The 18,430-nt window shown below is 35.7% G+C and overlaps 1 protein-coding gene across 1 annotated transcript in view; it reads right to left on the reverse strand.

Annotated features, from left to right (window-relative positions):
• Tet (Ten-Eleven Translocation (TET) family protein) overlaps positions 1-18,430 on the reverse strand; it is a 73,095-nt gene that overhangs the window by 5,539 nt on the left and 49,126 nt on the right. The window contains exons 5-11 of the mRNA XM_066402080.1: positions 6,621-6,785; positions 3,660-3,729; positions 3,243-3,423; positions 2,973-3,189; positions 2,562-2,774; positions 1,188-2,504; positions 118-854 (exon numbers count right to left, since the gene is read on the reverse strand). Coding sequence (XP_066258177.1) covers positions 118-854; positions 1,188-2,504; positions 2,562-2,774; positions 2,973-3,189; positions 3,243-3,423; positions 3,660-3,729; positions 6,621-6,785 — 2,900 coding nt within the window. The remainder of the gene's footprint in view (positions 1-117; positions 855-1,187; positions 2,505-2,561; positions 2,775-2,972; positions 3,190-3,242; positions 3,424-3,659; positions 3,730-6,620; positions 6,786-18,430) is intronic.

Raw genomic sequence — 18,430 nt, forward strand, 5'->3', positions numbered from 1 at the left:
AATGGGTTAGTACCTACTTTAGACCGAAGTTTTCTTTGCTTCTTTTAAATAAGGGATGAAAAGAAGGAAAAAAGATGGAAATCACAGAATTAAATGCGTCGACAATTTAATACTTACTTATTAAGAACTTCAATTTCTCCCTTGACACATTTGGAAACTTGATTTTGTTGAGAGTCAAATTCATCTGTATCTTCTGGAACATATAGAGGCAGCACGTGCAGCTGCTCTTCCAAAGGTTTCGCTATTCCCTTGTGCTTAGTCAAAGTAACAACCACGGTGCACCCGTTAACCATATTGTGAATATCCTTATGAGAGTGGGCGCAAAAATCCACACAAGCCGTCACTCCTGAGAAAGGTCGACCTGGATTGCGTCCAAGTCTACAATCCGATGCAACGTGTTCAAAACGTGTCTGATTCTTAAAAGATTGCGGGGCAAGTGCTTTGTACATAGGACTAACAATGTCGGCTAAATCCTGCAGTTTTTCCTCTATTAGGCCTTCTTCTTCTTTAGTACTTAGTCTGAATTTCCTCACATCTTTGGAGCGAGTAAACTTACATCCATTGTAGTACATGCTCCAGGAACATCCAAATGAATAGCTGGCTCCACATTTGTCCTCGTTTATTCCCTGGCAAGCGCAGGTGCGTAGGTCATTGGTGGAGCATCTTCTTTTAGTGGGAAGTCCGAATTTAGTTAGTTTGTCAGTGAGGAGTTGATATAACTCGTCTGCATTATCGTTAGTCACTCCTTCCCATACTACTAAGCACACTACAATGAAAGTTGAATGGCAAGTGTGACCTCTGCGCTGTTTCACTATGACTAGATACTTTTCTTCTGCGCTAACGCGACGATGAACCTACAAAAAAATTCCTGTAGAATCAACTACAATTTTTAATGGTAAATATTTTTTCAAATGAGAGAAAAATTCAAAAGAAAATTCCTGATAAATCGTGAAATAGGTCATAAAGGAAATTTAAAAAAAAACAAGTCTCAATTTTTGGATTTTAAAAGTTAAAAGCTAGAGCTAGAGCTAAAAAGAAGATATAAATGAAAACAATAATCGGGGGGTTGTGACAGGCCATGGTACATATTTGTAGATGCAGAATTTATAGGACGCTAATATTACTAATATGCATGTAATAGGGATCCGAAGGAGAATAAAAGATCAAAAATTTATCTGATGACTTACCCACTTGACTATCGGACATCCCTGAGCAGTCTTCCCTTCCTTTCCCGTATATCTGATCTTCTCAATTCGAATAGCCGGACCTTTAGCTCCGGTCTGCGACTCGAGATTATGCCTAAGGTTCCTAAGACTACTGGCACAGCCTAGATGCGTGTAATAGGTTCCGGGTTCTGGAGGTCTTTGGTCCGGGGGAAAACAATGACACTGAGGAATTTCTTCACCCACCATTTTTGTAGGGGAGGTCTTCTCCCCTGATTTCGGTTTCCTTAGAAAGGTGTCATCGGACAGCAACTTTTTACGTGGTACAGAGCTTTCATCCTTCCTATCTTGCAGCCAGGATTTAGTGTCTTCAGGAGAAGAGAATGTTGCTCTCTGAGAGAGTTTGTTTAAACTACCTTGTTCTTGTTTAATATCCCATAGTTTTTGCTGGCTGTATGGAGATTGAATTTGCGGCTCAATATATTGAGGAGAGATGTTGGGAGGTTCTCGAGAGATAACTGGAGATCTCTCATGTAATATGCTTGGGAATTTAGGTTCTGGATTTATGTATTTGTCACTTCTGTATTCATCATATGTTTTCATAGGCAAATTTTGAAATGTAGTATTCCATCGCTCTTTAATTCGGTTATCAACACTTTCTTCACTTCTCATAGAATGCAAATTATGGCTTTTTAAATAATAATCAGTCTTATTACAAACATTATTGCTATTGGAGTTTTCTGGCATTGACAAATAATTATTAGTCCTTTCTGGGCTGATTTGAGTGAAAATAGCACTTTCTTTCCTCAAAACTGACGGTGGAAGCTCTCTAATTGTCGTCGGCTTAACTTGAGCAAATATATGAGTATTATCCGATAAATGGTTACTGTTGAACTTATGGGGGCCACCATCAACCCTTAGAGCATCTAAGCGATGATGGTGGCTATACCATAAAAAATGACCGGTAGGTTGGTTTTGATCCACATTCTTCACCTCTTGGTCAATTTTTACGTCGTTCTGCTGCTTGTTCAGAATCATGGTTTTTATCCGGGTGTTTAAGTTCACTTTATCGGCCTGAGAAAAAACCTTCTGGGGGCCGTCACTGGCCAGTTTCGTTGGAGTGGTGCTCTCAGAGCGATGTGCCATATAATGTGAGTGACTGTTTTGTTGCTGATCTGGCTGATAATGCTCAGGTTTATTTTCCTGAACCTGCAAGTGTTGCTCCCACATCATCTGATCCTGTTTACTGTCTACCCACTGGTTTTGTTGTCCGCTGTATTGCTCACTGCCTGGGTAACCACTAGAGTTGTGTGAAACTACCTGCGGACTGCTGGTGTTCACCTAAAACAAAAAAATATTGAATAGGCAACAGATGGTTTTTCAATAGTGAAAGTTTACCTGTGGGTACCCAGGCTGAGCGTTTCCCGAATTCGCATTTACGAATTGAGTTTGTTGATGGTTTGAGCTGGGACTGAAGTTAGCTGTACTAACGGTAGCGTACACTGTAGTCTGTTGCTGTTGGGACAGTTGTTGCTGTTGCGATTGTTGCTGATTGTTTTGCTGGTAGTTTTGGTTCGGTGTTGGAGGGTTCTGGTTCACAACGCTGCTTACCTGCAAGCAAAATATGATAATTTTACATACAGGAAAGATTATGTAGGAAGTGAAAGGTCTCTATGGTTAAAGCCTTAAAAACTAAACGTTTCGACATTGTATAATTTTTATCTACATATTTAAAAAATGTTTTTTGCTGTCTTAAAGAAGCAAAATTAACTGTTGGTGAGATACTGAAGATATAGGATAAGTACTCACTGAACTAGGTCTAGACTGTGATCCTTCATTGTTAGAATTACTAGATCCAAATTGATTGTATTCCTGGAACTGCCTATTAGAGCTTTGTTGTTGCTGAGGTGGTTGGGCCTGTTGGTTCTGGGACGGCTGTACTTGGTTGGCTGAACTCGGACTGGGGGTATGAGAATAATTCGAATTTGGTCTAGGTGGAACCATTTGGGTAGATTGAACGGGCACACTGAGAACAGTTCTTCTCTCAGATAATCATATAAAAAATAAAATTTTACCTACCTTGGCGGTCTTGCGTTGGTCGGCGTCAAGACTTGAACAGCACTTGTGTAAAACGTGCTAGGCTCAAACGCCGGTTGCTGATAACTAGTTTGATAAATTCCATTGGGATATTGCTGATAAGTATCGATTGGTTGTCCAGCGGACGGGATTTGCTGGATAAACTGCCCTTGCCAGCCTGAAACTAGATAGAAATAGTTTTGAATCGATTTTTCATTCATGGCATTGAATGAGTTGCAATATGACCTCCTATTTAAAATGAATGAAAACTAAACTTCTGTAGATTTATTTTGTATTTCCTTTACCTCGCTAATAAAATGTCAATAAGCTCGAATTAATTCGGTGTTGAGTTTTAAATCACACCAACATGTATCAACTTGCTTTACATAAACTAAATGCCAATACAAGAGACATATTTACCTTGCGGGGGTTCCGCTTGCCATACTGGAGTCGGAAATCGGTTCGGATCAGCGTAGAAGGGCATTGGGGTCTGAAGAAGATAAAACACTATTTAAATATGTTACTTTCAGTTTGAGTATGATGAAAATATTTAATAGTTTCATGTCGTACTTAATATGAAGCACTACTTTACATCTAGACGAAGAGATTAGGCGAAAAAAGAGAACTACTATGTTTACCAAACATGCGTTGACCATGAGGCCACAGGATGTCATCTCTATTCACCTATTCAATAAAATACACGCCAAGGGAGAAGCAATGTATAAAGTCATGTTTAATTCTTAATTCGTAAACTACATACTTTACTCCTCGTACATAATCGGTTTTAAACGTCTTTGCCTTACTTCTAATTTTTTTATATTCACTTTAAAATACAGGGTGTATTAAAATTCGATAGAATTGCAGTACCTTTAGACGTAGAATACCATCTTTTAAAAGTCGTAATATTCCTAACACTTCCGAACCATCCTAATATTCCGACTTTTTCTACCTAAAAATCGTAAAATATACAGAGTGTTTCCTAAATGTTGGGCACAAATTTAGGGGGCTATTCTCTAAGTAATTTAAGAAATGTTTTGTCCTTTTATGATTTTTGGAAAAATGCTTTGTTCTTTAGATACAAGGTGATAAATGTTTTTCATGAAATTTATTAAAAGCTACAATAATTGTTCAAAATTACTGCCGCCAGCTTGAATGCATGCTTCCAATCTTCTCCATATTGACAGCCGAACTCTTTCAAAAATACCAGGACTGTTTTTTATTGAATTGCACCCATCAATTATACGATTTCTCAACTCTTCCAGGATTCCTATTGGATTAGTGCAAACTAATGATTTTAAATGACCCCATAGAAAATAGTCCAGAGAGTTCAAGTCTGGACATTTAACTGACCATAAGTGAGGTCCACCGCGACCAATCCAGCGATCTTCATATGTTTCCATTAAAAATTCGCGTACAATCCTACTGAAATAACCTAATAAAAAATTTAGTTAATAAACATTTATGGCCTTGTATTTAGGAAACAAAGCATTTTTTCTAAAATCGTCAAAGGACAAAAAATTCTTAAAATTACTCAGAAAACTATTTTCTGGTTTCTGGTTTTAGGAAATACCCTGTATTACGTAAAAATAAAATTTTGCAAAAAATGCAATCCCTATTTGCGATTGTTTGTTAATCCTAACAAAACAGAACTAGTCTTTTACAGCACAAGAAAAGCGAATACAGCTTTTAGACAACTTAGGTTGTACAGAGAATCCCTTCTATTAAAGATAGAAACTAACTTAGAGGGTAATCATTGACAGCAAGATAACCTGGAAAAGCCACATGGAAACCACATACAAGACAATGAACCTGACATGACAACTTCACAGGGAAGTGGAACCGAGACGGCACCTAAAACCCTATGTCCTATACCGGCTTTTCTCCTGCAATAATCATACTGAAGGCTTTGATTACAGAAATTCTCACAACACCATGATGAGATTGCCGAAGATTTTAATCTTGATACGGAAGATCTCTGTATGAAGATGGCTTTCTGTAGAAAGATTGAGGATTGCAAGCATTAGAAGCAAGTACAGGGCGGAACTAGTTATTCGAAAATTGAGGCATCAAGAACCTAGATATATAGGGTTGGTAGTAGGAAAGGCGAATTCTTTCCTTCAGGACACCACAGAACAGTTTTCCAGGCCAAGAATTTGGCTATTCTTTAAATTGAACACAGAAGGCTCTACGAGCTATCTACAGAGCCAGGATGAGTTGAAAGCTCGCCCATACGCAAAAAGAGTCATCTTAGATTGTCTAACGGATGGCAGGAGTGTCGCCAACGGAACCATGATTGAGGGTCAACAACAGATACGACCAATCATTGCTATTAAGGAAGAGTCGTCAATGCATCTGGGACCTAATGAGAGTCCTGAAAGATCATTATAGACTAAACAGAGATATGCATCTCCTGAAAGTGGAGGACAGCCTGCTCTGCAAATACTGAGGTGCGACAGAAGAAACCTTATACCACTTTCTAAAAGTGTGCAATAGGTGGGCATGTCTTAGACTCAGGATTTTCAGAGCCATTTTTCTCTTTTCACCGATTCTTGAACTGGATAAAATACTTTCTTCCAAAACGAAGACGCACCGTTTTGCATGGGGTAGGGGGGCACATGGAATAAAAAAGTCTAAACCTAAGACGTTAGGATATTAAAAAATTAAAATCAACTATCATCATTATTGCATAATCTGCTATTCAACCGTGTGTACATAAAAAATGTATTATTTTTATTAAAAAAATCAAGAAAATTATATTCTTGATTTTTTCGGAAACAGCTAGTACAGTCTCTCTGACGAGACCAAATGTAATCATCAGTCACTCAATAGAGATAGAGATACGAGACTAATGCGCACTGAAAAACCATGGCGAGGTCCAGCATTGGAGTCAACAAGTTAAAACAGACCGTACAATGTCTTCATTCATAAATCACACGCACCTTGCGGTTTGACAAAAACTGATGGTCTCGGCACAAACCGGCCTCTGTCGTAGTTTATTTGGCAACTGGGGTTAAAGTTGAGACAGACAGAATACGATTTCGTTATCCCTGGGGGGAAAAGGCCTCGGACCCGACCTGCCCTAACGGTAGGGTGTTTATACGGCGGACCCTTTATCCCCTTGAAGCTATCAAATGGAGAATCTCCCCCGGCTCAGCTGATGATAACACGGACTTTTATACTCAAGGTTAGTATCGGGTGAATTTTTTAAGGAAACGTCTTGTTCAATGGGAGAAACAACCCGGAAATGTTTAATGAATGGACTTAATCGGGGGAGTAAAATGTTCAGGTTAGAAATTTACATTCTGTATTAATGCAGATTTCTATCGAGGCTACTATCGAGATCTATCGAGAACACTTTTAATGCCGAAAAACCATATTTACCATTGGCTGCTGCTGGACGGTTACGGACTGGGATATGGGTTGAGGACTAGGGCGGGAAGCTGGCTGTTGCACTGGGCCTACAGCTCCTCCGTTCGCATCACCTGTTGACAAGCCGCCAGAAGCCAGAGAACTAATGGGACCATTAGGTTTTCTTCCACGATAGCTCTGTAAACAACAAAAACAATAAATTAGTACCAGCTTTGTTATAGGACCTGTGTAATAAAGTAACTATAATCCTAACTCAGAAAGCTGAGAAAAGATGCTATAAATACAGTGCATTAATTTCAAAAGTGATTCCTGTATATTCCATTTTTTTTGCTTTAAATTTTTTATTGGAACATAAATAAATCCATTTAATTTTTTTTTCACATTGTAGCATAAGGATTTTAACACCCATATACCTTAAGATGGGTTGCGCCATTAAAGGTTCTTAGTTGGTTTAGATGGGGGCTACGGGCGGAATCTACATTACAAGAGACATCAATGTTAAACGCTCCCCTTGATATCTCAATCTCAATTAACGCGGTTTTGATCTAGACCTAATTTTCTGTACAAAAACGAATAATAATGAAGATGGCTACACTATTTGAAATTAATGAAAGGACTGTGCAAGGAAGAGACTTTGTTTTTACGTAAATATTTACTCATCTGCTAAAATGGAGATAGACTAAAAAAAATCATTTCAGATTAAGATCAAGCCAAATGGTTAATGGTAACATCAACTTCTACGAATTTATCTTCAAATTCTACAATTTTCGGCAATTTTTTGTAAGTAGGAAATTCAAAACTTTGCTACTTTAGTTCAAAAAATCTAATTCTAGCCAATGCAATTGACGATAATAGAAAATATAGTGTAATTCAAGCAAATAGAATGAATTCGATGCCTCAATTAATGTGCATAAAAAAATAAAAAATATCAATTTTATATCATACATTTATCACACATATATCATACAAAAAAATAGTTTAGTTTACACTTTTTCTTAGTTTTTGAAGATTGTTCATTCGAACCCTTAGTAAGGGGTGAGTGTTATTTTCAATTAGTTTTATCTGAGAATAGTAAACAACTCCTTCTCTACAACAATCCCTACTGGTGTATGAGGTGTTATTCGCCAAAAAAATATTAATAAATTTTTAATTAATATGTATGTATATATCTCGAAAACGGAATGACGGAGCAATAGTTCCGAAATACACCATTTTTAAGTATAAACGTTAGCACAATCAGTCCTATACTTTAATTATCCATACACTGTGGCCTCAACAATTGTGGACTTTTAAAAATAAAAACAGTGTCGCCTATAGCTGTCTACTCTCGATAAAAGTTTTCGAAGTTCAATAATATTCATCTTCTTTGTCAGGGTAATTCCGTGAGGTTTTATCTAAAATGATTTCTCTAACAATCATATAGTAAATCTAGGATTATCTCCTACGTTAAATTATCTATTTGAGGAATAAAATTATCAAAAAATTACAACGGTAATTACTCGCTGACTATACACAAGTGCCTGGAAGTTATCAATCAAATGTATCAACATTAAAAAAATATATATTTGTCTCGCTTCGGAGATAATTCCTGAGACAAAATACAAAAATACTGCAGGTGAAACTGAAACCAGAAATACTAGAAAAAGTACACGCAATACGTATGACGCCAATTTTCTTCACTCACCAAGTATTCCACTAAATAGCACTTGTGCTTCAAAATAACCAAATAATTTTCCATTCCTTAAAAACGTCAGATATTAATTTTCATATTTTGTTAAAAACAGTGCCCTCCATCTTCGATATCGAAAATTCGGCAGTAGAAAACGTTCAAGCTGGATAAACGGAATGGCTCAAAGTAGGTAAGAAGTTTAACGTGTCACAAACTGTAGTGGCACAAAACGGAAATGTAACAGCCAACGGTGTGAGAAAAGTTATCCTGGAGGCATCACATCCAATTTTAGTGCTGAAGTGGAACGCCAAATTTTAGACCATATAAAAGGTTTTAAAATTTCTTATTTTGGTTTGACAACGCTTGATGTGCGGAAATTGGCACATGAGTTATTCGAAACAAATAATGTGCCAAACAAATTCAATGCCAACGACAAAATGGCAGGTTGGGACTGGTTAAAAGAATTTCGGGTAAGAAAACCTAATATTTCATTAAGGACGCCAGAATTTACCTTAATTTCAAGAGCTAAGACCTTTAACAGACCGCAAGTGGCTGCTCTCGTCATCGTCTATACAGAAGAACTAAGCAGGTTGAAAAATAACCCAAATCATGTTGTGACTCAACATGAAATCAGAAAAAGATTCAGGTTTGCTCGTGCAAAATGCGTAATTCTGCAAAATATAGAACATAATTTTGCTGCAACTGAAATCTATCTATGTACCCTCCAACTGGAGTAACTGGTCAATCACTACCCGATATCAATGATGACAAGTAAGCAACCACATCGGACCACAATAGAAATTATTAAATTTTGAAGTCGATGTATAAAACGGCCTTTACCCTCATCGAAAGAAACTCAAACGAAGTAAAAGCGAAAAAATAAATCTGGCTTGTTTGAGATTCCCAGTTCAACCCTAGAGACTGTTTCTTTAAAAGGTAAGCAATCCGTCTTGGAGCAATCCGAGACGGCACCTAAAAATTCTTACGTAAAAAACCAGAATTTGTGAAAATAATGTATTATATATCAAGAGCCTAAAGTAAGTCTTTTAATCTCACTGTAAAGTTTGCTTCCCTTACCGAAGCAAATCGCTAAGGGAATAAAAGACACCGTCACCTCGAGGTATATATGCTATTTCTTACACATTGAAGTACGTATATTCTTATTATTTTCAATTAAAATCATTTTCAGCTACGTGCTACCGTTGTATATTGATAGTCTTAGGTAGCTATCGGCCATATTGTTGACTGATATCTATAATAAATGTCGAAAAAATACCATTAAATCAATTAAATAAGTGCTGAAGTAAGTTTAAAGCTATGTATTTCACTATTGAAAATACTCTAAGAGAAGCCACTGTAACATTTTTACTGAAAACGTCAAAATTGATATACGAGAAACGATATATAGATTTGAGAAAACAGTGCGAAGAGAAAGAAGTAGGCGAAAATTGAATAAAAAGCATGTCCCTTACATATTTTTAGTATGACAGGTAGCGTAAATAACCTACTTCAACCCCTCCTCACACAGACTAAAGTGCTACTTCAGTTTTCGAATTCCATGCTATATTACATGTTCACTCCATTGTTTCTCTAGCTTCCAATTTCCTTATTTTATTACTAGTTTGAAACTGTCTAGTTTCTGTCACAAAGATGGAAGGAAACAATTCATTTATTTAAGTTTAATTAGAGGTATCTTCACAAAACAGTAATGTTTGTTTCGCTGATTTCTAGACTATTTTAAAGTACAGTGTTCAGCTCAGTATTTCTGTAGATAAGATTTCTTCAATTAATTCCCTTTCGTAACAAACTGGTGTGATGAATGAAGGAAGGATGAAGAAAATCTTTCTCTTTATGCATAATCAAAATTACTTATCAAAAGAGTGATATTATTCTATGATTGGTGTTCGGTCCTGCACTCCTCTGGCCGCTGATTTCTTCACTCACTTATCAAAACGTACATGAAGAAGCTTCGCCAAACAATGAAGCCTGCTTGGCAAAAACGAATGTTCATACTTCGGGATTCTCAGCGAACTTGGAACCGGTTGATTTTTTGAAGTAAGAAGTGAAGAAGATAGTTCTCAACAGGGCTATCTTCTTCATGAATATGTTTCTTCCTTTTCCCTTTCTAGATTCCTCCATGACGTACATACATATACAAAAGCATTCATTGAGTATAGCTTTTTTTGTAACGTCTGGTTTCTTCTTTTCATTCCTATGGAGAACCACTGGGGGTTTTAATGGAAAAATGGAAAAATCAGTTATTTTCTTAACTATTAAATATTTTAAAAATCATCAGGAAACTTTGACTTCAAACTTGAAGTTTCATGTCTTTTTAGGTTTGTTAGATACTACAAGTGTTCAATCCAATCTCATGTCTATGTCATGCACTGTTAAAATGAATGTACAATACCTGAATTTTGGCTCTAAAGCTGTGCGAAAATAACTGGTTATTATTTTGGACTGGATAACCAAAAGCATGTTTCTTTACTTATTCCTTTTTGCGAATTTGAAAATCAAAACTCGATTGAAACAAGAGGAAAACGACATATATGCGAGTAGCACTTGCTTGACCTAAATGATATAACGTTTAACATTGTATATATAATCATACCTAAATTTGAGTAATAATTAGGGTACCTGTTATCGTGATTACTGTTACGTAACTTCAATATTTAGATCATATTCTTCAAATTAATAGTCTATTATAAACCAAGGTCATGAAGTATATTATTATGACCCGAGCGTCAAGTTTAAATTCAGAATTCTTAATATAAGACACGAGGATCATAGGTATTTCACCACAGCGGTGTATACACGACTTTTTCTCTACTAGACTGAAATAGATTTTTATAATGTTACATTAAATTTATTTAAATTAAGCATAAATTAAATCTAAAACCATAAATCCATAACTAAAGTAACAATGAGGATGATGACGACATTGTGACCGATTAGCTCGCTAGGTAAATAATGGACCATAAGCTGGTCATTATTGACCTGTTATTCATCTGTTGTTGAAAAAAGGGCAAGAAAACGTACTTTACGGTCATTCGATACACCCAATTATGGTGTCTTTTAAAGGGAGTAATGGAAGAAAATTAAACAGATGTTAGCAACATCCCCAAAGGTAATATATATGTAACAGTCTTCTATCTATAACTCAATCACCTCCTACAGCGAACTTGCCATTTCAGCGTTCGCATAATAGGAATAGTAATTAATATCAGTGACATTAATCCTATTATTTCATGAGTTTACTATGTTCTGCAACATGATTATCAAATTTTGTGAATGAAAACATTCATTAACACATGTCGTAACTAAAAAACGTCTCGAAAAATGTATATTGACTCACGATATTCCACATAAAACTTGATAAGTAGGTTGAGAGCTTTAGTCAGATCACATAAACACGTTATTATGCCATCTTTGATGTACTTAAGTAATATACATACATAAGTAGTTCTAAGGCAAAGCACACTTACTTGCATACCCTTGGTTGGAAGATACCTTCCCTTTCAACTACACCAACTAAAGAGAAACGAGTACCTGGATGAACCTAGGTACTCCAAAATTTAGTTCGCACGAGTGATTTAGGTACCAAAAAGGGTACCACCTACAGATGCCTTTAAAACTCAAGAGACTGAAGCTCGACGTGAAGGTATGCTTGCGCGCTTGATGCCTCTGACAATGCGTACTGAACTACAAAATATATATATATTTAGAACGCACTATTCTAAAATTTGGGTTAAAACGAGGACGCGAGAGACTCGAACGTTATCTTCCTCGATTTCAACTTTCAACAGAAAATTAATATTTTCGCTTGACCCCCACAGCTGTAGATGTACCTGGGCTGAGAAAGCCCGATTCCCAACTTGAGCTTTGCATTTTTTGTTCCGTTGTTTAAAGCTGAGGATCGATGTGCCGTTGGTCTGCACTAACTTCACAATATAATGCACTCGGCTATTTCCGTTCAATTTCGATCATCCTCGCTTGTTTTCAGCCTTCAGTTCAACGTGTGTCACGTTTTCATGTTCCACTGATACAGCTAAAGCAATCAGCACTAAACCGTAACGTTATCTAAGAGAATTCCGCATTTGAATGAGCCATATCTTTGATCCATTTGAGATTGTTAATTACTGAGGGATATTCCAGACGTAACAGAGAAAAATAATACCAGATAATTGAATTTAAGGCGACTTACGTAACAGTCCCATGATGATCTAAAAGGCGTCTCTTTAATCGGATAAAATTAGAGAGAATGTTGTTCGAAACTACAAAGCCGTAATGCCGTAATGCCGAGAGGAGACAAATTTGGCAGTCCTTAATATTGGTGGAAAACGAGGAACTTCACATGCAAAAGGGTGCAGATTGGGAGATAATTATGCCGACTAGAGAAAACTAGGAAAGAAGGTGATGATGATATTATATCACACTGGAAGCGTTTTGTTCTGACAGTACAAAAGCAAAGGGACAGGCCTTCGAGTAAGATGTTTAATTGGTAGTTTTTGCTATCAAATGATTAACATTTTTGTTTGATGAAAGCCCAGAGAGTCCCCGAATGTAAACTTAAAAGATCAAATCGGATAAAATGTCCTCTCCGCTTTTTCTGTAAAACCTTTCGTCTTCTCGAGGTACATTATAATTTCGCAGAATTCTCATTAAATCTCTATTTTTTAGGATAACTGAGCACCTCAGTTATCTGAAATAATTGGAGAAAATCTAACGGGTTGTGGAATTTCCCGAATACAGTACCTAGTTCAATCAAATTCGGATATATAAACAATTATGTTTCTAAGACAAAAAAAATGAAAATAAACGTCAAGAAAATAGTGTTAAAAATATCGGACAATGTTTGACAAATGCGATGTTTAACGTGTCGTGTTGTACTCAAAAGCAAAAATAAACCTGTAAATAATAATCCACAAAAACAAAGATAACAATATGACAAAAATGTATATATAAACAAAGAATAAGATGACAATTGAAATATTGAAAATCAAAAATAATCTAAAATTTTTGGCGCAGTCGTTTGGATCTCGAACTTGGGTCGAATAGAGTAAGGTATACTATATATGCGATATTTTTATTTTAACGTGATGTTTAGTAAATATGGCAGATACACGGTAGTCCAGGTTTTTCGGCCTACGAAACCCGACAGAATTTTTTTTTCTCGAAAAATCCTTGAAAGAAGCATTCCATAAGAAACACAAACAGAAAAATAACCAATACTCAAGATCATACTTTAAAAATATCAATAAAGAAATGCAGTGCACAAAACAGAAGTAGGAAATTAACACTTGAGATAGATGGCTGATAAAATGAACTGCAAAAACAAATATACTTTTTCTAATTTTCACAAATAGAGTGACAGTTTTATTAATCCAGACCGGTGACTAAACGGGTTTTATTTCATAATTAGATATAAAATGAAAGCAGACACTTTCAGTTCGTAACTTAGTTAACAAATAGGACCAGTGAGAACAATAATTGGTATAATTCCACAAATACGGGGTGTAAATTTAATAATCTGAAATATCTACCTTTTTCTTCGGATTATTTTATTGTAAAACAAAATTAAGAATGACGTATAGAACTCAATTTTGAAAGTGGAAATTGAACATGGCAAAAAATAACGAAATCAACAATCATAACATTAACAAACATTTTTGACAGTCGATTGCTACTCGTTCATAACAGTCTACACTTCAGAAAGAAACAGGCTGATAAAAGAGTAAATAAAAATAAATTAAATTCGAAACACAAAACGACAACGCGTTTTGAATCACAACATTAACGTTGACGTTTTATTTGACTTATTTCCATGACAATTGTAAATAAAACACCAATGAGGATGATGACGACATTAACCGATTAACCCACTAGGCATATAATGAGCTATATGCATGTCATTATTAACTCGATATTCAACTCTTTTTGAATTTAGAAAAACAGTGAAAAAACCTATTTCATAGCGATTTCACACACCCAATAATGGGTGCCTGGGAACAGTGAAAAACATTTTTAAATAGTGGTCAGTGGTTTCAAAAAATTGACTGATAGCTAGTCCACCGAACATATCTTTATCGTAGAAGATAGAAATAGATAGAAAGACAGAAATGTCAGTTGGTCAAACGCCCGAGTACATCTTTGATAACTCGAGTGCCCCTCTTTTTCGCCTCGTGCATCTCATTTACTTCCGCGTGATATTGGATGACAAGAGTGAGCCAAAATGAGCCACGAAATTGTGAGCACACCTGGCCATTTTTGGTTCTGTCGGTGTTGATCAAATTTGAGTAGATGAAGGTGCCGCAGCTGACAGAACTTTTTATGATAAATATGTTTAGTCGTTAGATGACTATATTTTATATCGTTGATAACGTGACAACGAAGTAACCAGTTATTTTCAATTAAACAGTACTTACTCACATATACATATAATTCTACGGGGACAAAGGTTATACATTTTAAATTATTCTTATAATGGAAGTGTTGCCTAGTTTTCTCGTTTATCAGACTCGAGCCGAGTCTGATGAAATGGTTAACCACTTATTTCTATAGTCATCTCTATTTTGTCTTACACATCTAGGTAGTATAGTATGTTAGACAAAGACAGAGAGAATTTTCGGCTTCCACATTGAATCACTCAGATCGAGGTGCGCAGTACAGTCAAAAATCGGTCTAGGTAACATATTTTTTGGAATGTTTGATTACTCTGCGAATACTGTTATATTGTAATTTATAGGAGAACATAGACATGGGAATTTCTAAAAAATTCTTATATTGTCACCGAAATTGAAATATCCCGAAAGAGGGAGTGGATGAACACGTTATTACAAAACTTATCCGCTCATGCCACAGACATAATTTCGTGAAAACCGTACGCGGCAGCACGGGAATGTAATTGCAGAAACGAAAGAAGACCTGCGCCTGCCCAGTGCGACATAATCAATAACATCCAGGCTAGATTAAGGGGGTTGAAAGCGGTGTTGCCGTGTAATGCTAGTAGTGGTATGGGTTTGAAAGCGAGAGTAGAGTGGTGAGATAGAATTTCTAATGAGTTTTGAAATTTATGTTTCTGGGACATACCGCTCTTTGTCTTGCCCTTTTCCAGTTATTTCGTGCAGAAATAATCAAAAGAGAATTTTATTATTTCACAAAGTTAATGCGAAACATCCAAATTGGATTTTCATTGCGTTTACAAGATTTATTTCGGTCCCCATAAATAATAGTTTCCAGATTTCGTTATGGCCATGTGTACAATACTGTTCATTATCGTAAATAACTGTGGGCCTAATGAAACACATTTCAATGAAAACAACTTTCTTTGTTATATTAAATTCATTTCATTCAATCCACGAGCCGGCAATTTCGGCATGGCAACGTCGCACAAGCTTCGAGTGAAAATGCGCAACGCACTGGGGGTTGCTTTCGCTTTTGTTGATAATGCATAACTCTCGCTTTCTCTTACGCACCCTCTGTTGAATTATTTTAATACTACTACTAGGTATTTTTTACCCTCTCATTCACTGAAAAATTTAGCAGTGAAGTGACGTCATTCACTAATTTTCTTGCTGAGACTTCTCGTTGGGCGGTAATAAAGATAGATGAGAGTGAAACTGGTATGCGGAAATCTAGATCAGCACTAAAAACGATCTCGACAAGGGTAATGGAACTGTGAATGGCACTCCTGAACAACCTGATTAATCTGAACTCGAAAATATCCCCTCCAAGATCAATTCAACATTTTTGAATACTCCGATCTCAAAATTGACCAACCGATCGGTGGAAAATTCATAGTGAAGAAAAGAGAAACAACATCGAACAGTTTGATTCAGTCCATTTTAAATAATTTTCCTCAAGATAATAAACAATATCATCATTTAACATTAGCCACGGCATCAAATTTAGGATGTGAATTCTGGAAGAATAATGAAACAATCAATGCAAAATATCGAAATCTTAGATGTTGTGTATCCCAAGAAGCCGATGCTTGATACATACGACATTATCATTAAAACTGATCTGTTGCTAGATTAATTGTTGAAAAATCTGACTGAGAAAGTCGATCATTTTAAAGGTAAAGAACCACCATAGTCTGTTATCTTAAAATCAGGCGAGTCCCAATCTGTAGATCTTGGAACATTTGAATCAACAGAGTCTTGATCTGGAGAACTCCCAGCAAACGATGATGAGAATCTTCTTAAGGAAAGATTATTAATTCTTTTAGGTTCGCTCACTGACGGTTGATGCTTTGTTGATATATCTCAGTAGTGCAGTAAATATTATCTTTATTAACAAAACATTACTTAAGCCTTGTACATACATGGCCATATTTCAACCATCTCTGCATAACTTGGAAGCTAGTTTTTGCCTTTCCCCCATAATTACCTACAATAAAACATATTTCCCTTTATTGAGCTTTCACGCCTTTTTTATTCTTTTACTAGCGTCTCTCTTTCGTTTTCTCATTCCCACCTTTTCACAAACTTACAATTTGCCATTAGTGGCAAATAATCTTGCTTTTAAATCTTCCCAGGAGTTTGCCGTCGGGCAAAATTCTCAGCACTCCGTGGACAAACTAAAAAACAATAAAATTTTCCTGCTTATCGAGAGTAAACAAACAACTTTTCCTCACGCTTTCTCCGAAAATTTTTTCTCTGAAAATTCAGAAAATGGGAGCTTCCACAACTTTGATACTTCGTCAGAGATAAAGGAGTAGAAATTCCTTAAATTCTATAAAATATGTCGTTTTTTAGGTTCCGCGTAATCTTCTTTCCCCTTATTAGATATTTTCCGTTAATCTAAATTAAAACCTGAGCTAACCTAATGTTTTGGGTATAAAATATCGCCGTGTTATCTCAAAGGAAGATATTAATAAATGAGTTTTCATGAGTTTAAAATTCATAAATACGTCGAACTTCTAGAAATTAGAGTTTGTGTGTTAACTCGAATCAAATTAATAACAAAGCTACCACATAGAAAAACAGAGTTTTTGCTGAGTTAACCTGAACGAAGAATCTAAATTTGCCTTAATTTGATTAAAAAAACTTCACCATATTACTTGAATTGAACTTGAATGAATCTAATAACAAATGTGTAATAAAAGTTCTTAAAAAGCAAATCTTTTGGGAAATAAAATCTAGATGCACATTAACTCGAGTTCCATCAGTACCTAACTAATCTTACTGTTAAATTATCAGCAGAATGAATAAAACCATTAAGAAAGTGAAAATTGATGATGGTTTAATATATGGGAGGTAATGTTAATTTAAAGATAGTGCCCAAATAATAGAATCCTGAAAAAAAGACAGTTTGACCAAGAAAAAGCGGCTTTTTATGAGTGCAGTGAGTAATAACTGAGTAATCAGTATACGTGTAGCGTTCGCTAGGTTCACGCGAGCGTAAATTCAACCCATACAAAAGTGTAACCCATACGAATTAATAATCATTTCCGTATTAACCCAAATGAACTAAGTAACGAACCTCTAAAGAATTGGGATCCATGAGAAGAAACATTTTCATGTTAATCTACACAATGATTAATTTCATTGAACTTCTGAGAAGTAAAATTGGTTTAGTAACCAAAACAACAGATAAAAAAGTAGAATACCATAATAGCACTGCTTTGTGTTAATCTGAATTATCTGAATAGTAAAATAATAGCGCTGTGTTATCTTACTGTACAGTATTTCCTTTCGTGAATAAAACCTTCACGAAAGTGAAATATCTGTTAAGAAACTTCACGGTGTTAATTTAAGTATGTTGCGTAATAAAATCTCTTTAGGAAGAGAGCTGTAGGAGGTAAAGTTTCTGTGTAAACTCCAATTATCTGAATAACAAAGCCACCTTCAGAAGAAGTGGAATATCTGGAAAATAATCAGCTACGTGTAAACCTGAGTTAAACAAGTAATAAAATCTTGAAAAAAGCTGAATTTCTAAGAGATAAATATTCCATTGTCAACCCGACTTAAATGAATAATTGAACTCTCAAAAATGGGGCAGTAATAGCGCTACAAGCGCACTTTTTGGAAGAGCTCAACATTAACTTTCGTAAGATACCTGAGTAATTAAATCCCTTAAGGGGGTTAGTATTTCAATACTACCCAAGTTACTGCATTTTCACAAAACCATGTACGCATAATTCAATAAA

This window comes from Euwallacea similis, chromosome 24 (genome assembly GCF_039881205.1).
Source record: "Euwallacea similis isolate ESF13 chromosome 24, ESF131.1, whole genome shotgun sequence".
Lineage (NCBI taxonomy): Eukaryota > Metazoa > Arthropoda > Insecta > Coleoptera > Curculionidae > Euwallacea > Euwallacea similis.